Source organism: Gossypium raimondii, chromosome 12, assembly GCF_025698545.1.
Source record: "Gossypium raimondii isolate GPD5lz chromosome 12, ASM2569854v1, whole genome shotgun sequence".
Taxonomy (NCBI): Eukaryota; Viridiplantae; Streptophyta; class Magnoliopsida; order Malvales; family Malvaceae; genus Gossypium; species Gossypium raimondii.
The window spans coordinates 2358342-2380869 of record NC_068576.1 but is presented as its reverse complement, the minus strand read 5'-3'; the positions used below and the strand labels follow the sequence as shown (position 1 = coordinate 2380869).

The following is a 22528-nucleotide window of genomic DNA, read 5'->3' as shown; positions in this document are numbered from 1 at the left end:
TTTGAAGCTTTAGCATTTGGTCCTCAATTGGTAAGCTTTTCCAAGTTCTTTTATTGTAACTTTTATGTTTTTGAGGTCATGAGAGCTTGATTTAGCTAGCCCATGTACCAATTTGTAAAACTGTTAAAGTTTTTTAAAGTTGTCATTGTTGATTTTTTGAAGAAATTGGTGTTAAATTGATATATTTTAAGCTTTGATTATGAAAAAAGATTAAATTGTAATTTTGGTTGTTAGTTTTTACATAAGGACTAAAGTGAATAAATTGTGGAATTGATATGAAATTTTAGTAATAATAGATAATAGAATGTTTGTAATGAATTAATTGAGGCCAATTTTTAAACCACAACTCAAAATTTAAAGTTATGACTATTTCGATTTTAGGGACTAAATTGAATAAAAGGTAAAACTTTTGGGGTACTATAAAATGAAATTATATAGGTTTATGCATATCATGACATAATATGAAAATGTTTGGTATTTATGAATTGTCTAAAATAATTGAATAGATCAAGAATTGGATCAAATCAGAGATAATCGGGGAAAAACCAAAATTGTCTATTAGTCCCTAAAGGTTCAACTTGTTTGTTGTTTTGACAAGGTAAGTTCATATGGTATTTATGTGTTTGATTTGTGTATGTATGTTTGATTGTGCTCAATTGGTTGTGAATTGTATGAAAGGTGTGAATTGGACTAAATTGCAAATGATGGTGATAATTGAAAAAGAGGCCCATGTGAACTTAGTAAATGTTAGGATACGATTGACATGCCAATAGGTTTTTGTACGTGCTAATACGATATTGATTACAAATGATTACTAAGGTCTAGCATTTGTTGTGGATACTCAAATACATGTGACACAGGAATAGCTCGGACGAGTAACTTGATGTCGTTCTAAAGGTTTAGCCTAAACAGGTAACCTGACATGTATATATATTCATCTTGGACAAGCAATCAGATGTGTCATTATAAAGGTTTAGCTCAGACAAGTAACCTGACACGAGTATACTTAGCTCAGACGAGCAACTAGTGTAATGTAGATACCTGTGTATCCGGGTCTGTATACTAGGATTCATCGGACGATACGGTTCATATGAAACGAGAAATTAAAAAGAGATATAATGATCTTGATGTTCACTTAGAGAAATATTGAATTGAGCTTGAATAATGTATTGGAGTAATGTCATGAACATGTATGTGATTACATTATCCCTTGATTGAATGAGATTGAAAGTTTGTTGTACAAAATGACATGAATTGGTATGATAAGTGGTTAAGTTGTTATATGGTTTGATTACATGTTAAAGCTCACCTTATTGATGCTTTGTTTTGCCATGTCTAGCCAAATTATGTCAAGTTAAGGTTGCTTATTGTATTTAGATAAAGACGAGGTAAGTTTTGTTTAATGCATATGAACTTACTAAGCATTTTATATGTTTAACTAGTTTGTTTTCCCTTTTCCTTGTAGATTGTCACTTTGCAGAACATGTCAAGCTGGATCATTCTGAAGGTCACACTATCTTATCATTGAATCGGTAGATATTAGATCGTTTTGAGTTTAGGGTTGTGGCATCTATATAAGTGTTTTGGTATATACCTTAATGTATAAAAGTCTTTATGAGTTTGGTAGCTTTTGATGAATTTAGTATATGATGATTCTCATGTTGTTCATAGCAAATGAATTGGTTACACTTGACTTAGCAATGTTGAATGGTTTTGGGAAGTTAAAACACGAACCTATTTAGTTGGCATGCGAATTAGAAATGCATGATTTGGAAATAGTTGGTACCTAGTTGAAATGATATATTTTGTTGTAAAGCTTTGGATATGTGCTAGTGAATGGTTGATTTGGTTCATGACTAGATATATATATATATAAGCTATTAAAGTGTTGGTGAATGAATTGTGTATGTTTTGAAAGTGAAATGGCATGTTTTAATAGATTTGGCATAGGTAAAGGTAAGTATTTGAATGATTTGGTTTGTATGCCTTAATGACATTGAAATGCTTAAGGTTAATTGATGTTTAAGTGATTAATGTCATGAGAAGAAGTTGAACATGGATGTTGGAGTTTGTTTGATATGTTTTGATGCAAATGAAATAGGTAATTTGGTGATCACATTGTTAAGTTTGGTTAGAAACTTGAAATACGTACCAAATGACTCAATTTTTACCAAAAATAAAGTCCACGTATTGACTAGAAGTGTCCATGGGCCGGGCCGAGCCCAGAAAAAATTTCGGCCCGCGTCTTAGCCCGGGCCTGCCCGACCCGAAATGTGGGCCTAAAATTTTGTCCAGGCCCGGCCCGAAAAAAATTCTTAAGCCCGAGCCCAGCCTGACTCGGCCCATTTTTTTAATAAACACTAAAATTTATTTTAAAAAAAAGTATTTTAAAAATATTTTAAAATTAAAAAAATAAAATATATATTTATTTATTGTCTGGGCCAAAAAAGAGGTGCCCAAGGCCCGACCCGTTTAGAGTTCTTTTGCCCAAACCCATATTTCGGGCCTATATTTTTACCCGAACCCTCTCATATTTCGGGCAGGCCGTCGGGTCGGGCTGGGCCGCTTGGCCCATGGACACCTCTATTCTTGACGACCAACCTACCTTATTGCAACGTCGACTGACAGTGAGTCACGTTGCGACGTCGAGTGGCTTGAAGTCACGATGTGACAATTTGTTTGGCCACATCACGAAGTGGGGGAGATGACATCACAATGTTGGCCCTGAATTTCTAAAACTTTGCAATTTGGTCTTATTTCATACTCGGGTTGACAAAAGAGCTTTCGTAAGCTCGAATGAGACTCCGAAATGATTTATTTTTATAATTTAATCATGATTGATGTTTGAATGCACGTGAAAATGATTATTTTATTGTGAATCTGACTGTAGTTGCTTCGACAATGAAGGTAGAAACCTATAGCTCGAACCCAGCGATTGGGTCGGGCGAATGGTGTTACATATATGATCCTTAGACTTAAGGTCATTATAGTTCTAACATCGGGAGTCATATGCTTTAATAAAGTTAAATATCTTTCGTAATTTGTAGTACTATAAAAAGTGTTGTTAGGTATATCACAAACTATGTAGTGAGATATGAGTGATAAAGATAATATTTGCCCTTACTAGAAAATAGAAATGATATCTTAGGCTCTTTAATCAAGTAAATTTAGAAATGCATGGTCATCTCAAATTAGTTGATATGGGATATCTTGACCTCTTTAATCAAGTAAACCTTTGAGTTTTTCAATTTTGGAGAAGCACCGTTTAATCTCAAGTGTTAAAGAAACTTTACTAACAACTTATGATATTTCTAGCATAGGAAACTAGAAACCTTGAAAATAAAGGGCCAATAATTTTGATTAAATTGACAAATTTAATAAATGTTGAGGGTTAAATTTAATTTTTTAGAATTAGGACTAAACCGATAGAAGGTATAAATTTTGAAGGATAAATTTATTTTAGACTAATAAAGAGGCGGCATGATGACTAAAAATCTAATTTCTAAAGCTTTAGTGACTAAATCGAAAAACTTTTATAGTTAGATGACCAATAATGTAATTTACAGCTACCGCATCATCCAACCATTTCAAACTTAAACAACATAGTAACTAAAAAAGGGTTCAAATAATTTAGTGATTAAATTGAAAATATTCATAATTCAGTGACTAAAATAGAAACACTCAAAAGGTTTAGTGACTAATTAGGAGCTTACCCTTTTATTTTTATGTAAAAAATATTTTTTCATTTATTAGATGAAACATGTAACGAAATATTAATTAGCACATTGGAGCAAACAAATACAAATCCCAAAAACTCATCAACTAAGCCGAAAACTCAGTAATTTTTTTTATGTGAAATAATATTTGTCATTTTCCTTTTTCCTTACCAAAGTTTGCCATGTTCTTTCAACTCAGATTTCTCTCTTTTTAATTCCTCTTTCTCTGTTATCATCTACTTACCTTACACCCTAGGGATCTATCTATGGCATTCAAAGTTTTGCATATACCGGAATCGGACTCCAAGTGATCGATACCGTGCTTATTCGCATCTTTATGCCATGGTGGTCTGCAAATGCCGCAAGGTACTTTTCTCTTTTCTGTCAATTTAATGCAATCTTTTGATCCCTTCATACATTCACTGCCACTCACAGCTGTATATCTAGATTTCTTCGTTTCGGTTTTTCCGTTTATTTTTGTGGAAATTGTGCCGGAATTTATAATTATTCGTTGGAGATTCTGGATCTATCAACAAATTTGTTCATCGCCTTAAAGAATTTACGCCTTCCTCAGATCTCCGTTGTCTTCAGTTTAGAGTTCTATTAATCGGAAAAATGCGAATTTGATTATTTTAATAAAAGAACCGAAGAGAGGAGAAATTGAGCTTGATATTTAGGAGGTTCAAGTAGAATGTAGCCTTTTATGTTATGAATTAAGTAGTGTGTATTAATACGATGATTTTTAGAGCGGACGGGGTTTGTTGATATCGAAGATATATAAAATGCCTCTGTAAACCTCCATTCATTCTTTCATTTTTTCAGGCGACAAAGTTATATTGTTTCGTGCACAAGGTTCCTGTTTGTGGAGAATGCATATGCTTTCCTGAGCACCAAATATGCGTGGTAAGTTTATAACATCCTACTCTCTTTTAACTCAAAACCGTATTTCCAAGACTTGAACTTGGTTCAAGCAGAATGTAGTTAAACTACTGTGACTAGGAGCAAAAATTAAAGAATTCTACGAGTAAGAATGGGCATGGATGTATCTATTTGGGAGGCGTTAGAACTGTTCTTGCAAAAGAGTACAACTTCTATGGAAGCTTTATGTTTCTGGTTGTGTTTTACTTGTTAATAACTTTTACTCTTTTATTGATAATTATTTTTTACTCCCTTTATTATAGATCTTCGTGTACATTTTTTATTTTTCTAAATTGTATGCAATATCATAATTATGATTTCTGCTGTGTATATTTAACAGTGTATTTCTGCTATGTATATTTAACGGTGTTACAAAGCAATTCTTAGTGGCGATGTTTATGAAATGCTGTTCACAGCTTATAATTGTTTTTTCTTTCCCTTTTGCTCTAGATACGTACTTACTCAGAATGGGTAATAGATGGAGAGTATGACTGGCCTCCCAAGTGTTGCAAGTGCCAAGCCGTTTTTGAGGAGGAGGCTGGCTCTGAAAAAACTCGGTTGGGTTGCTTACGTATGTGTTTATACTGATGTAGATACTGCCTCCTTTTTTCTTTCTTGCCAACAGCATGTTGTAGTTTTGTTGTATAATCTCACTGTTATATTTTTGCTACCCTAGATGTCATACATACAAATTGCTTGATTTCACATATTAAAAGCTTTCCTCTGCACACTGCATCTGCTGGATACGTGTGTCCTTCATGTTCTACATCTGTAAGTTTCCTAAAAGCTCTTTAGCCTCGTGCTTCTGCTTGGTATTGTTTTAATATATGTACACAGCATTGATGGTGCATGTCCTTGAACCTCACAACTTAATAGTAGTTGGAAACATTTAAATGCTAAATGTGTTTGTGGATAGGAGATGGTTAACTGTGACAAAAACTATTGTGATGCTACTTCTGCCTTTGGAGCTAGTCATATGAGTATTTAATGGAGGCGGAGTCCTTCACTGATTAGCATTTTTTTGACATTTTCTAGGAATTTTATTTGATTGAAACTTTTCCATGGGCTTAGCAAAAGCAGATGGAGGTTAATAAATGAACAAGATGTAACTGGCATTCTCTATTGTGTGGGAAGAATTCCATGATCTGTTAGTCAAGGACTCAAGCCTGTATAATTTGTTTGTGGCATGACTTAATTTCTTTACTTGTTTGCTTGGGTTATGGCAGTAATGTTGTTGGTCTTGGTTATAAGTTACTTCTGTCAGTATGACTTGTCTCATTTTGAATGGTTTCTTGCCCAGATATGGCCTCCCAAGAGTGTAAAAGATTCGGCATCCCGTCTTCATTCACTGCTGAAGGATGCTGTTATGCAGGTCAGTTCATGGTTGGTTTGGCTGTTAGAAAGAACTGTTCATTCCATATAAATTGAACTTTGCATAACTTTTGTCCCCCTTTCAATATTTGCTTATCAAACTATTCTTCTGTCTTTTTTTAAGAAAATATCATATTGGTTTTGGGCGCTTAAGAAGTACTATTCTTGTGACTTGCCAACTTTAAGTTGTAATCCAATTGTTACACTTTTCGCGTATGCCGCTGATCAAGCTTGATTTTGGCCTTTCAGTGGTCGACATGAAAGCCACAAGATTTAACTGTTGCCGTGGGAGAGTTTCCAAAATGGATGGTGTACATTCTGCCAAAAAAAATTTCTCCTTTCAAATGCATTATTTAACTGATTCAACTTCTTCCAGTGAAAGTTATCGTAAAATGTAGGCCATGAAAGTCTGCAATGGCCAAACCTTTTCATTCAATGTCATCTAAAAGCATAGAATGACAAAAAGGTTTCTGAAATCTCAATGACCATATTGGCCATCCCAGTATTTGAGGTGCCCACTCAATCTTCTGATGCTTAAAAAAGCTGAAGGTCATAATTTGTCTATAAAATTGACCTTTAAATCTGTTAATTATCTGTAATAAAGCAGCAAAGAAAAAGGGTTTTTGATTGATTGGGATTTTAGCATGCTCTATATAGCAGATTTCCATATCGTAGTTTCCATTTTAGCATGAATACAATTCAAGTTTTTATCATATCTGCTACTATGGGATATAGCTTTTAAATGACTTGCTATTGTGCAGACTGGCATGGAGAAGAATTTGTTTGGAAATCATCCTGTTTCTCTTAATACACCTGAGCCTTCTGGTCCTCCTTCTGCTATTATGCGATATAATGGGAATTCATCAGCCTCTGTGGCCAAAGATGAAGGATACTCAGCGGTTGGCCCTCCTAAACTTTCAGTGTCAGAAATAATGGAGATAGATAGTCCTAGTTCAGCTGAGAATTACATGAAAACTTCAAGTCCTGTTGCTGTAAGTGAATTTTTTTGGATTAACTACTGTATGTAATATGAGTTGTTCAAGTCATGTTATTTATTGTGCTTGTATATATCAATTTTATTTATGCTAGTTGTTTGTTTCTTATCTTGGGTATTTTGTCTAATGTTGCTATGTAATCCAGCCTATTGCTACAACACGAAAGGGTACAGTCCATGCTGATCGGCAGAACTCTGAAATCTCCTATTATGTTACAGATGATGAAGACGGAAATCGTAAAAAGTATTCTCGGAGGGGTATGTTAGACCCTTGGTTCATCAAGTGATTTTCTGCTGTCTAATTTATTTGAACTTCTCCGATTTGTTCTTCTTTTGAGACATTTTTCATCAAGCTTTTCTTAATACATCCATATAAAGTTCTAAGTGTGTTTGTAATGGAGAACTTAGATAAGATAAATATTTCTGGTGCCTAAGTTGTGATTTCATGTTCATGATTCTGTTAACCCTCTTTATAATTTGTTGTTGTAGGTTCGCTTCGTCATAAGTTCTTCAGAGCATTGATTCCCTTCTGGTCAAGTGCATTACCTTCTCTACCAGTGACTGCACCTCCTCGTAAAGATGCATCGAATGCAGATGACATCCCTGAAGGTCGATTGAAGCGTCAAAGACCAACACGGATGGATCCAAGAAAAATACTTCTTGTCATAGCAATCATGTAAGTCCACACCTCTTTTTTTGCATCTGGAATAAGTGCCAATGCCTACAAATGAACAAACAGATGTACCTTTCTGTCTTGTGCATAAATGTACATATTTGTTATTAATATAGATCTCTTCTTGTGTTTGTCTATTCATCTTTCCTTCTAACCTTTGGTTGGTGAAATTGATATCTCAATGGATGCCAGTTAAGTTGGAGAGATAGAAATAATGAGTGAAAGCAGACTCTGTTCTTTTGGTCGAGTACTGAGACGGGTTCCTTTATTCTCCTCCTCCTGGCTACTAACTTTTTGTTATTTGGTTCTTTGCGAGAGAATTTAATGATGGGTCATGAAGTGACTGTCTTTGTATCTTCAAGTGCAGATGTATAAATGGAACCAACTTAAATTGCAGAGTCTAGAGTGATTATAAACTCTTGATTCAGTGTGTATGAATTATTGTTTATGCAGGGCCTGCGTGGCTACTATGGGTATTCTGTACTACAGAATTGCACAAAGGGTTGTTGGGGAGGGAGATCTGGGCAACGATGAGCAAGCAGCGCAGCAGTAACTAACAAAACCTATGATGAAATTCGTGAGTGAAATTGTAGGTAATTCAGAATCATTTTGGCTTCTGTCTGTCCCCTTCAATCATGAACTATTTTAACAGATTCACTGCTTAAAAATTGAATCCAAATTTGCTGCAACTGACTAGTTTTAGAAACATTGAGTGAAAAAAGAAAAAAGAATCCATGACATGTCTCATAGTAAACTTGCAAGGAGGCTATGATATGATTAATAAATATTCATGTTAATAGAAGATTTTATGTACACATTTATTTGTCCTCCGATTTAAGTTTTGTCTTCAAATCTTAGTTTCTATTCTTTTCCTTATCTCCAAGATTAGACATCTTTTATTTTTTTATAAAAAAGATAAAATAGAAAAGTTCAAAAAAAAAGGGTGGGGAAGTAGAAAAATTAGTTGATTTTTCTTTCTTTCCCTTTGGTAGTTGGTAAGGATTTGGTTTCATTCAAAGTTCATCATAATCAATATAGAGTATTTGGAAGAAAAGAAGTGTAATCATCACTTGATTGACACAATACAAATAATTTCCATGAAGTTCATTGTTTTATTTGTTTATTTATTTCTTATGTTTCGGAGGCTTTTTACTTTGACAATTTTTATCCAACAAAAATCACGTTGATTAGTCGAGTCAAAACTGAGTTAAACAAATAATATAAAAGTGGTTTTATTATTATTATTATTATTATTTTAAATCTATGTACTTCAACTGAGTTGGCGTCATGCCATTCCATTAGATAAAAAGAGTTAAAAACAATTTATAAAGTAGCAAATAATATTATATTGGATTGAAAACATTGGTTAACCATTTCATTCTAAAAGTTTTGGGATTTTTTCTTAATTATTTCAATTATTCAAAGAATTTCAAGCATACCACAAGAAAATTGAGGAAAGTTTTAAATTTTTATGAAAATAATCAAGAAAAAACTCAAAATTTTAGAATGAAATGTTTTCAATAAAGAAAAACAAATACCTAAAACTCAAATTAATTAAGCTTAACTATTCTCTTGCTTTCTATTTCAATTTTTTTCTAAAATAATGTAAAAGGAAGGGAAAGATTGAGTATTGTTGGTTTTATTTTAATAAGGTAAGATAAATACAAAATTTAATACTTAGAACCATTTATTTTGATCTAATTGCTAATATCATTTTGGTTCCCAATTTAAAATTTCTTACTATAGTTGCCACCTATTTATTTGGTTATTATTCTCTCTAATATTTAACACATACACCTTGTCATCATTTATTGGTTCTTGGACAAGTATAAATAATTAATATTAAATACTATATAATTTAGTTAAATATTTAATAGGTCAAAATGTACAAAAAAATTATCTCTCCTCAGTAGAGTTTTTAAATAATTTAAACGAGATTAGCAAAATAAAATAAAATAAATATATGTCAAAAATTAAAATGTTATTATTGTATAAAAATAATATGTATAGGTGTATTTGGAAAGGCATATTACAATCGAATGTAATTACCTATGTAATTAGTCTAAATGTCACATTCCTCTAAAAATTGGAGAGTGTAATTGGGCTGCTCAATTATACTCAATTTAATGGGACTCAATAATTATAATGGTCATTCAAACATATTACATATGTGTAATTACATGCAATCACACATAAATTCAATTGTTAAGTGGCTATCCGAACGCACCCTAAATCAAATGCATTTTTAAATATTATTATCTATACTTAAAATTTGTTATTTTCTCACTGTTTTGCTATTATTTCATTATTATGTAGCTACTATTTTGTTGTTATTGTTTGGATATTGTATAACTCTTATTTTATTGTTAATTTTGCTACTATTTTTGAGGCATTTGTTTGTTAGGTTGCACCTATGCCAGTGTTATTTAAGTATAAAGATTTTTTTTAATTTGTTGGGAAATATTTATTTTAATGTTTTTGATGTATTATATTTTTAAAAAAATTATATAAAAATTTAATAGGCCAGGTCAGGCCGGAGTTTTAGCATTTTTAATTGGGTCGAGCTAAACCCGAGCCTAAAATTTTGTCGAGGTCTGACCCGAACCCGGCCCATGAACAGGCCTAAGTCCAAATCAATTATTAAATTACCAAAAACTATTATTTTGACAATATTTTACTCTTTTAATATAAAATCCAATATATACATATATATATATTATACAATTTGAACTCAAAACACCATCACAACATCTATTTAGTATTACTATTTTAATTAAAGTCAGATTTAATTTTAAAGTGGATTTTTAATATTGTAATGTAATATTTTATGATTATAAGAATATATATTTAATTCTGTATACTTAGCAGCCCCAGTGAGATAAAGCAGTCAAAGAAAGTTGCTTGCAAATCGTAAATAATGGGGAAAGAAGGTTGTCAAATTAGCTTCGCGGTTTGCTTGCACCCACTGAAACACCCATTTCCAAACAAAAAATCTGCTCAGCTGTCTCCCACCCCCACCATTTGACTATTTCAGTTTATTAACATCATCAACCTCATCTATCATATAACATATATATATATATATATATATATTTATATATGCATTTTGAAGCAAGTAGCAACATATTCATCCACTTATATCGCTTTCAGAGATTTTTTTTTAAATTTGTTACTTTTTTTTATTTTTTTCAATTTTGTCAACAAGGAAACGTTGCTATAAATACATAATGTTGCAACCTTAGGATTGTAAGCTTCATAATACAGGTTTAGAACTCCAAAAGTTTAGGGTTTCAAATCTAGAGTGAAAACTTAAGAGTGATGGAAGGCTTAATCCCTTATCTCATCCATGCCATGAAGAAGCAAAAGCCTGGCCACAATTACAGGTCGACGTCGGTGGGATCTAGCCGTAGCTACCATTTGTTGGAGGGATCGTCTCACCGGCGAACAAGGTCTGAGTTCCAGCCGCCTGCGACGGTGGAGGTTGTTGAGCAGAGGTCAGGTTTGGGGTACAACAACGGTTCTTCAAGTGTTGGTTCCCATGCTCATCAGCAAACTTCAGTGGGGAACACTGGTGATGTTAGACGACGATGACTGGGTTGTTTAAATGTTTGGTTGCATGGATTTGTTTATTTAGCTGTAAAATAGGGTAAAGTTGTTCATCTCAAATAATGGCTTTTTGCCTTTAATTCAACATTCAAACAGTGTATTGTAAAGTAATGGCTTTGTCATGTAGTCACCAATTATGGCTTAATCACCGCCCCTATCACATTTATTACTCGGTGGGGAACCCCCCATATCAGATTGTGGCTCAATTTATAAGAGACTTTTAAAATTTGTGAAGAATTTAAAAAAGAAATTTATTTTTAAAAATTTAAAAATCCTGATATAAAATCATTTTCTACAAATTCCTAACTAAAAAAAAACTTATGAACGCACGATAAGTTTGAAAGTTTTACAATAGAATCTTTTTAAAAAGAATCATTTTATATAAAAAATAAAAAAAAGTAAACTATAAAAATAGTAATTTTGTTTGTCTCAGATTACATCTTAATCACTTATATTTGAAATACTATATTTTAGTCACTTACGCTATCATTTTGTTACAAAATGATCACTCTGCCATTAAGCTCCGTTACCTCCCTAACAGCAATCCTACGTGGTAGTCCAAATGGGGTTTAAATGTCAACTTAGATGTCCAACTGGGACGAGAATGATTTTTAATTAAATAAATTTATTAATTAAAAATTTTAAATTAATTACACCTTAAATTAGAAAAGAACAATTGTTCATCTCATTTTTCTTTTAGCTTTCTTTTCCATTTTAACTGAAAAACTATTCTCATCCCAATTGGACATCCAAATTGACATTTAAAACCCATTTGAACTGTCACGTAGGATTGCCACTAGGGAGGATGGAGCTTAACGACAGAGCGGCCACTTTGTAACAAAATGATAACATAAGTGACTAAAATGTAATCTGAGGCAAATAAAGGTGACTATTTTTATAATTTACCCAAAAATAAATTCATTTCTTCATCTATTAAAACCAAAAAATCTTTAATTTTTTATTTTCTCACATTTTTTTTAGAATTTTATAAGATAGGTGATAAATTTTTTAATACTTTCAAGTGTGTCTTCCTAATTTGATGTTGAAGGACAAACTCTATCAACACAACAAAGGCTTTAGCCTCGACATCAATAGAATATCATAACAAATTGACAATTGACTTTGTCACAACTTAAGCATGGCATATCTAGAGTGATTGCAAGTACTTAATATGTAAAGAAATTAGCCCCGGATGGTCCAAAGCGGCGAGCAAAAATCGACAAAAGAGTCGAGCATTCACCAAACTAAAAAGGACGAAACAAAACCATCCCTAAAATCACTTGTAAAACTAAAGTTACATACATAAGCAAAACTAGAAAACGTGCTACAAGAGCAAACAAAAACTTCTAAAATTGAAAACTTATTAAACAATGAAAAAACAAACAAAAAACATATAAAACTTAAGATAGCATAGGTCCAAATCGACTCATGAAATCATTTATTATTCTGAAATACTCTCAAAATAGAAACAGATTAAGAAGCTAACGAAGAGTCACCCACTTTCCAAGAAAAACTACTAGTGGCTGGTGTAGTTTTAGCAAACGACAGACGCTGTCATCTGTCCATCACAACTTGTAAAGACAACAAAGATACCCACAAAATAGATCTGCAAATTGGAAAGAGAGAAGACATGTGAAGTGAATGAGAATAAGAAAGAAAGAAAGGGTTGGTATTGTAACAGCCCATTTCTCTGAAGTGTCGAAACAGTTATTTCGGGGCCACAAATCTAACATGTGAGTTCGTAAATATTATTATTTAATATTTACGAATATTATATGGTGTATTGATAAAAATTGATTTAATAATTTGTGCTAAAAGGAAGAACAATTAGGTTCAGGTGGTAAGACCCCAAAGTTAAGTGGTTTTAGAAAATGAGGTATCGGGACCTCGTTTCTATAAACCGATCTGTAAATATTTTTATAAATTTTTACAGAGTGTTATTAAGGTTGTATTAAAGTTTTGTTTAAGAAATTTTAATGTTTAGATAATTAATTAAATGAAAAGGACTAAATTGTAAAAATTGCAAAAGTTAAATTTTATTAGTAAATGAGTTAAATAGAATTATTGAAGGGATTTAAATCACAATATTGTCGTATTCAATTATGATTGACGGTGAATAAGTGGTTTTAGTTGTTTAAATTAAATTTTATAATTAAAATAACATTAAATTAATAAATAAAACATAAAAATAAGAAAAGAAAATTTCCAATTCTTTTTCATTCTTCTCTCCCACTGGATGAGCCACCATGGAAGGAAATCTTGGAAGCTTCAAATTCTTTAAACATTCGGCCTTCTTGCATGGTAGGAAATCTAAACCCGTTTTTAGTAATTTTTATATTTTTGTGATCGTTGCAACTAGGTCTAGCTAGCCCGTACTTTTGTTTTTGAAACTTTAAAGATTTTGAATGTTGTCATTGATGAATTTTTTTTATTTTAGATGTTAAATGATGAAATTGGAGTATTAGTTGTGATTTATAAGTATTTTGTTAAGTGATTTTGATGAATTTAACGGTTAGGGATTAAATTGTTAAAATAGTACAAATATAAGGACTTGGTGTGAAATTGTTGCAAAAATAGGCTGAAATGGAAGCTATCAATATTCGGCTGATATGAATTTGCAATAAAAATGGTTAAATTGCATGTTTTAGGCTCAGGGACTAAATTGACTAAAAGTAAAATGTTAGGGGTAGTTTTGTAAAATGTCAAAAATGACTAAATTGCATAAAATAAATTGTTTTACTATCTAAATTAATAAATTGAATGAAATAGTTAATTTATATCAAGATCGAGTGGCAAGTCAAGGAGAATGAAAAATTACCAAAAAGCCTTTGTACTTTGACATTTTTACAATTTAGTCAGGTAAGCTCATAACTTGATTAAATCAATTAATTATGGTTTTTATTGTTTAATATCTAATTGTTTATATATGAATTGAGTTTATTGACTTGAAGGAAAATGATTAAGACCATAGTTGAAAGACACTATGGCACCATACTAGAAACAAGTAAGACCATGACTGAAAGGTGTTATGGCATCACGATTCTAATGAGTAAGACCATGCCTGAAAGACATTATGGCATCACGATTCTATCGAGTAAGACCATGACTGAAAGATGTTATGGCATCACGATTCTATCGAGTAAGACCATGACTGAAAGACGTTATGGCATCACGATTCTATCGAGTAAGACCATGACTGAAAGACGTTATGGCATCACGATTCTATCGAGTAAGACCATGACTGAAAGACGTTATAGCATCACAATTCTATCAAGTAAGACCATAGCTGAAAGACGCTATGGCATCATGAATCAAATTAATAAGACCATGGTTGAAAGACACTATGACAACACGACGAAAAATGAATAAGACCATGGTTGAAAGACACCATGGCACACTCCAATCATTTGATATTCAAGTAACACGTTTCAAGTGAGGTATGTATCGTAAGTATGAATACGAGTTGAGTGTTGGACTAGTATAATTTAATAATGAATATTAATTCTTTGGTGTAATTATATATTCTTATTATGTCTATAAATACATTAAATCGTGATGTTGTAGTGTGTTTAGAGAATTAAATGGTTACTTGAGTATTTTCCTAATATTCAATGTTATTTCATTTGATTCAATGTGCATGAAAAGGGAAGGAATTACAAGTATTCAAATGACTTATATCATGAAAACTATGAAAAGGAATGAAAAGGAAATGTTAAATGAAAGTATGTTTATGTTCATGGAATTGATGATCTCAAGTGAGGTTATTCATGTTTAGTGACTTATCTTATGTTATTCAAGTGAATTATGAAATAATGCACTAACATGTGTTATTAATAATGCTTAGACTTGTGCCAAGCTATTGGTTGGATTGTGTTATGTTAGTTTTAAAGTTATGTATTGAAATGATAAGTGTCCAAATGGAAAGATGCTTATGTTCATGAAAGGGGTGGTAAGAATCAAAGTATGTAATTTCTTATGAAATGGTTTATCATGTAGTTAATTCTAAAATAGCTATTTTTAAATGCACTAACTTGTGGCTATGGTTGATGTTTATGTTTATGTCTTGTGTGTTATGCAAATGAAACGGGTAATAATAGGTAATGACATGATAAGTTCATAGTTGAGATGTAATATGATGAAATAAAAGATTGTTGAGTTAAAGGACTTACTTGTAAGGAAGAAGTTTAACTATGATATATGTGAATTTACTTGTATCATGGATAAATACACTAATTTGTGAATTGATAATGTAATTAAGCTTATGCTAAGTAAATGGAATGAGAAGTAAGTAAATGAAAAGGTTTAACATTTTAAGAAAAGGTTGATGATTATGTAATTCAACTTATTAGACCTTATTGTGTTATAAATGGATAGTATACGAGATGTTAATAAACTTATTCATTTGTGAGTTCATAGTTATATAGTTTGATAAATCTCGAGGCTTTGGTATAGGTTTATTTATGACTTATAAAGTTCATATTTGAAATGAAATATTATGTTTAATTTTTATACAAGCTTACTAAGCATTCATTGCTTATGTAGTCATCTTTCTCTTACTTTATAGATTATCGGAAGCTCGATTGGGTTGGAAGCTCGTCGGAGATCTATCACGCTATCCAGCGATTTTATTGGTAGATTTCTGATGTTTTGGTCATGGTTATAATGTCATGTATAGGGAGACTTATGTCTAATGTTTAGTAATGTTTATGGCATGTAATGTTGTTTTGAATTTGTGAAACTTATGGTATTTTGATGTCTTGATGGTTGATGTTTTTATGGCTAGGTTGATCATGTTTGAAATTACTAAATTTGGTATGTGTTGGTATGATAATAATGTGGCCAAGTTGAGTTATGCTTTGAGGTAGATATGCGCTATTTGTAATGGTATAATTGTGGTCAAATATGGTAAGTTTGGTATGGAAATAGGTTAAGTGTGAATGGTTGATGATTGGTTAAAAATGCACATGTTTAGATAAGTTTGATGAATTGTGTTTGATGTACCTTTTGGTATATTGGTTGTATGGACATTTGGTATAGATATTTGGTCATTTTATGCATGATTAAGGCATGTTTTAAGGTTTTATTGTAACAGCTCGATTTTCAGTGGTGTCAGAAACAGTGGTTTGAGGCCACCAAATCTGACAAATAATTTCATAAATATTATTATTTAATATTTACAAGTCAAATATGGTTTTAAAAAAGTTTTTGAATTGGTAATTTATATTTTATAATGATTTATTAGATTCGAGTGGTAAAACCCTAAGTCAAGTGGTTTTAGAAAGTGAGGTATCGGGACCTCGTTTCTATAAACCGAGCTGTAAATATTTTTATAAATATTTATTAAAAAGGTTCTATTAAAGTTTCGTTGAAAAAAATTATTAAAAAGGACTAAATTGAAAAGGTGCAAAACTTGCTAATTATAATAATTAAGTGATTAAATGGATTGATTAATAAATAAGAAAGGACTTAAGTAATAAATAAACCTACATTAAAAATGTGGGGCGGAAAGTAAGGAAAAATAATAAAATAAAGCCATTGAATGGCAAAATGGTAATTTTGGTGAAATAAAATTAAAATTTAAAGGTTTCCTATAGATTTCATCTTCTAATTTCGGCTTAAACCAACATAGGAGAGAGCTCTTTAAGCTAGTTCTTCATATTTTTGCTTCATGTGAGTTTAATTCTTACATTTTTGTAATTTTATGTTTTGAGATTGTTGCAATTAGGTCCAACTAAACTATACCTTAGTTTTTTATTTTATTAAAATTTTGGAAGTTTTCATTGATAAATATTAGAATGAATAACATGGATTTAGAGCTTTAATTTTGTTGTATGATGATTTAATAAAGTGATTTTGTTAAATATTAATTTTAGGATTAAATTGTGAAAATGTCAAAATATTAGGGTTTAATAGTGAATTTTTGGTTTATTAGGGGCTGTATGAAGGCCTAGAATATTTGGATAGATTATTGATTGAGAAAATTAGTTAATTTGATAGATTAATAAATTAAGGGATTAAATTGCAAAAATTGTGAAAGTTTGGGGTAATTGCATAAATTTAAAAATAAAAGGGTATTAATTGTAAAAATGAATTGGAAATGAAATATATGCTAATAAATGAGTTATTTTATATTCTAGATCAAGATCCGTAGATATTCGTGAAAAAGGAAAAATAGCGGAATAGTCTCTAAACTTTTGTAATTACTACAATTTAGTCCTGGTAAGTTCGTACGGTTAAAATTTAATATTTTGTATAAATTAATGAATGATATTATGCATTTATTCTATTGTTAGAATTGAATTATTGTTGGAATTATAATATTGAATTGGATATTCAGTTTGAATTGAACGCGAGATTTAAGTACATTCGTAATTTGGTGTATGATGGTATTGGAGGGAGACAACGACATTATTTATAAATAAATCAGGGTTTAGCATTTGTTGCAAACTCTCATGTTTTACTTTCTGTTTGACATAATTAGGTGGATTAGCTCTTACGAGCTTCTGTTTAGCTCTTCTGAGCTTCTGTTTAGCTTTCGAGCTTCTGTTGGCATATTCAGATGGACCAGCTCTTATGAGCTTCTGTTGACGATGTACTCTTATCCGTAAGTCGCTCTTTGAATGGAATTTTTTTTTGGTAAAGTGATTTATTTAATGAATTTGAAAGACATGTTATTTATTTTTGTATTAATTTGAATACAGATGTATTTATCAATTGAAGTCGTGAATGACAGGAATTGACATGAATGATTTTATTTATTTGACTTGTTATAGTAGGTTAAGTAAGATTTTCTTTTGTTTAACCCGTCGAACTTACTAAGCTTCATTAAGCTTAATTGTATTGTTTAATGTCGTTGTAGATTTTCGGAAGATTGGGTGATCGGATCAGCACTCAAGTCACACTATCCAGCTTATCTCGGTAGTTTTTGAAACGCTAAATACGATTTATATGGCATGTATAGGCTTTTGTACGGTCTTAGTCAAAGTTTAGCTTATGTAAATATTATGAATAATAATATTTTGTTTATATAACCAACTTACATATTGGTATGAGATTAAGGTATAATTGTGATGTTAGTATAGGTGATATATGTATGTATGTATTCGAATTGTAGTGAACTTTGGTAACTTGGTTAGGTAAATTAATTAGGTAAGTTTGGATATTTGGTTGACATGTTTTTAAGTTGTAATTTGAGGTGCCTAAGGGCATATTGGTTGTATGTGGTGATGATACATGTTTAAGACTTGATTTTATCTTGTTTTGAATGCCTTATTGTGGTTTGTTTATGTGCAATTTGTTGAGTCTAGGTTGGTGTCAATTTGGGTGAGAAATGTGACTTAGAAAATTGTCTATTTTTGTCTACACGGGTAGAGACACGGGCGTGTGTCTCAGCCGTGTATGACACACGGCCAAGTGATACGACCGTGTGTCTCTTGTATCTTTTTAAGAATGCAAGTCAGTATGCTCACACGGCCTAGCACACGGGCATGTGACTTGGCAGTGTGACCCAAGTTAGAGAGTTACACGAGCACAGACATGGACTGAGACACGGCTGTGTGACCCCTGCAGTGTTGAAAATTTTAAATATTTTTGAAAAATTCTCAGAGTTTTCGATTTAGTCCCGACTTGTTTCTAATATGTATTTCGGGTCTTGAGGGCTCGTTTAAGGGACAATATATATGATTTTTGATTGGTTTTATTATGAATATTGATATGTAATGAAACATTTGAAATTTATGTCTGATTGATCCGTAAACCCCGGTAATGCTCTGTAACCTTGTCTCGGCGATGGATACGAGTTAGGGGTGTTACACTTATTGCTATGTGCAAGTTACTTGTAGGTTCATGTTTGAAAGAGTGAAAGAAATTGCTTGATTTTGACCATTTTCTTGTCCACACAGCCTAAGGCACGGGCATATGTCTCAGCCATGTGTCTTCTGTAGGTTTTAAAGATTGCATTTCGAAAGTTACACGGCCCAACACACGGCCTGGCACACGGGTGTGTGAGGCCATTTCAAGTGCTACACGGCCTGGCACATGGGTGTGTGGCTTGGCCGTGTGACTTAAGTTAGTGAGTGACACGGGCTGGGACACGGCTGTGTGACCCCTATAGTGTGAAATTTTCTATCTTTCTTCATAAAGTTCTAAATGTTTTTGATTTAGTCCCGAATCATTTTTAAAGTGTTTCTAAGGCCTCGAGGGCTTAAATAAAGGACAATATACATGTGTTTGAATGAAATATGATATGATTAATGAAATGTTTGGAAATGAATGTTTTTATGTTATAATTTTTCGGTAATGCTCCATAACCCTATTTCGAAAACGGATACGAGTTAGGAGTGTTACAGGTTGGAGGGAAAAAAGGGCGAGCGATAGCCAGCTCGAAGGTTTTGGACAAAACAAAAGATAAGCAAACGACTTCAACCTTTATTACTTAATCATTAGAAAAATAGGATTGTAGATTTTTTTGTGATAGAATAAGATTTTTATACAAGATTTAGTTTTTTATTGATTAAATTATTTTAGATATTGATTTTGTATGAGATCTCTAATATCTTGATGGGTAATAATTTTTAGAGGTTGATTAATACAAATCCTTGAAGAAATAGAATTGAGTGTCATTATAATCTTGAATATTTATTAGAAATTTAACATTTGTATTTATAAATTGTTGTTACTATATGTATGTTAACTTCGTGGAAACCTTTGTGTCTAAGATTGATTTAGTTGTTTTCAATGTTTAACAAGAACGTAAAAATATTTTAAAAGAAAGTGTACTAGTGAATTAAAAGAAGAACAACAAGAAAAAAAGTGAATGGTCAAAGTAAGATACAAACCAATTCAAAAAGGATCAAAATAGTCAAGTTCCAACCAATCAAAATTGAGAACTAAGATCACATATTATCATCCAAATAATATAGATAATATAAGAAGGCATATTTATAAAAAGAAATTATCAACCTCGCAATTACAACTTTATAAGTAACTTTAATGGTTTTGTAATAGTCTTACATTTAACCATATTATGTATTGGATTATAATGGTTAATAAAAGGCGCATTTTAATGTTAAGGGTTAGCCACCTCTTTTAAGAGAAGTCTTCGAAGTGTCGTCTACTAGGCAAGTGACCGAACCCCCAACAACTGAAGGCATTGTCTCAAAGAGGGTTTTATCTCTCGTGCTCTACCGGGAGCTAGCCTGCCATGAGAGCCACCTTGAGGGCTTGATTCACAGAACCGGGAACACCTCGACCGTATATAGGCATATGGCCACCCACCAAAGCGACGTGAGCGTATCTCCCTTGACAGAGGTTTGAACCCCTGACCTATGGCATATAGGTCACTTAGCCCAAGTGGTACCATCTTCCCCAACAAGTAACATAAATATATTTTTAACAAGCTCGCAGTATTTCCTCCTTTCATGCCTTCATCTGTCTACTTCTTTTATTTGTAGAAGGGTCTTCACTTTCTTTATACGACTCATTTTTTGTACCTCAACATCGTTAACTATTTTTTACTCCCTTCAATTAATAATTTAAACAAAAAAATTAATTAATATTTATATAATTTTAAAATATTATAATTAATATGAATTTATTTTATACTGTGAGATATAATTATATTTAGTAAATATTATACTACAAAAGATTGTATACTTTCACGTTTAACTACATATAATATCTCAATTGTTATATATAAGTAAATTACAAATCATAGTATTATAATTTACTTTCTTTAATTAAAAATATGCAACCTAAACCTTAAACGTGTAACTAATTTTATGGTAAATTATAATATATATACAATTATTATTATATATTTAAGGTAGATCATTAAGGATATGTAAGTAACCTTATATACAATCATGATATTATAATGTACATAGTTATATTAATGATACGTAGCCTTAAACCTTAAATGTGTAACTAACTTTATGGTAGATTACAAAATTTACAAATAGCATGGGTTAAAGTAATTAAGTTATTTTAGATTGTTACGGAAGTTTGAATTTGTTTGGAATTCTTATGTTTAAGTTGTTGTGCAATTGCTATGTTTAATTTGTTTGGATTATTATTTAACTACTTTTGTTAATTTGAAATTTTTATGAATAAATTATATTGAAATTAAATTTTGTTTGATTTTATATATTATTTCATGGATTTAGATTTGAATTTTTGCGATTGTTATGGAACTTTTAATTTGTTCAAATTCTTATCTTTAAATTATTAGGTATATTTAAATTGTTACGAAATTATTATGTTTAATTTGTTTGGATAGTTATTTAACTACTTTTGTAAATTTACTTTTATTTATTGTTGATTATAGATAAATTTTATTTAAATTTATTTTTGTTTGATTTTATATTATTTCATGGATTTAAATTTTGTAGATTCGGATATTTGACATATCATTGAAAATGTTAAATTCAAGCTTTTACGGATTTGGATATCCGTGGATAGTAATATTAAATTCGGATATGAATTTCAATAATAATACTTGGATAATTTACGAATTTGAATTTTTAGATAGATTTACGAATTTAAATTCCAATAATCTAAAAATTACAAATATCTTATCCATTGCCATTCGTAATCATGAATTTGAACCTTGAAGTTGAAGCTACCTTCTGTTGGGCATTCTTTATGCATGAGATGATGATCCATAATGGACTACGACACACCATTTACGACCTTCTTCAAGTCTTTTTCCTTTCTAAAAACGAAGATAAATAGGCTGCTACCCAATTCAAGCATTTGCAAAGAATCCTCAACTGGCCATGCCTTTTTGAGAATATGGTGAATAGGATTAGGCTCGATTGCCCAGCCTTTCCCACCAACGCCATTTTACGGAAATCTTGAAAGAGTCCAATTCTAAATCAAGAGTCATAAGCATTTCCCCCAAATTTGTAACCCTTCCCTCATGCATGTCACTCTTGTTGTATCCATGGCCATTTGATAAAAGACAAAGAGACAAGGAATTTGGACGAGACGAAAGAAAACAACTTCAATAAAGAAAACAGAGATAAATGAACACGGAAAAATGGGATATGAAAGGGTTAAGAGCCGAAAATTTGTAGAGATAAATGAACAAGTAAAAAACTTTCCCGGGAAAGCAGCCATGATTTTTGAGTTGCATTGATGGTTGGGGAAGTCAATCGGATGATATATTTAACCTAAACTAGCATATTTATACAAGTGGTCCACATGCGTCAGGATGATATCTCACCTAAACCATCATCAACCAAATTCTAC

General features: G+C 31.5%; 2 protein-coding genes across 2 annotated transcripts; both read left to right on the top strand.

Moving 5' to 3' along the window:
* Positions 1 to 3799: 3799 nt before the first annotated feature.
* Positions 3800 to 8487, top strand: LOC105762774 (uncharacterized). Its single transcript, XM_012580667.2, has 9 exons — positions 3800 to 4082; positions 4539 to 4619; positions 5085 to 5205; positions 5311 to 5405; positions 5935 to 6006; positions 6767 to 6997; positions 7146 to 7257; positions 7489 to 7675; positions 8126 to 8487. The coding sequence occupies exons 1-9, from the start codon at positions 4059 to 4061 to the stop codon at positions 8223 to 8225; spliced, it is 1023 nt and encodes a 340-aa protein (XP_012436121.1). The 5' UTR covers positions 3800 to 4058; the 3' UTR covers positions 8226 to 8487.
* A 2293-nt stretch (positions 8488 to 10780) lies between these two features.
* On the top strand, positions 10781 to 11389 carry LOC128035567 (uncharacterized). The gene has a single exon (XM_052625691.1). It carries the CDS (start codon positions 10991 to 10993, stop codon positions 11261 to 11263), a length of 273 nt encoding a protein of 90 aa, XP_052481651.1. The 5' UTR covers positions 10781 to 10990; the 3' UTR covers positions 11264 to 11389.
* Positions 11390 to 22528: the final 11139 nt, after the last annotated feature.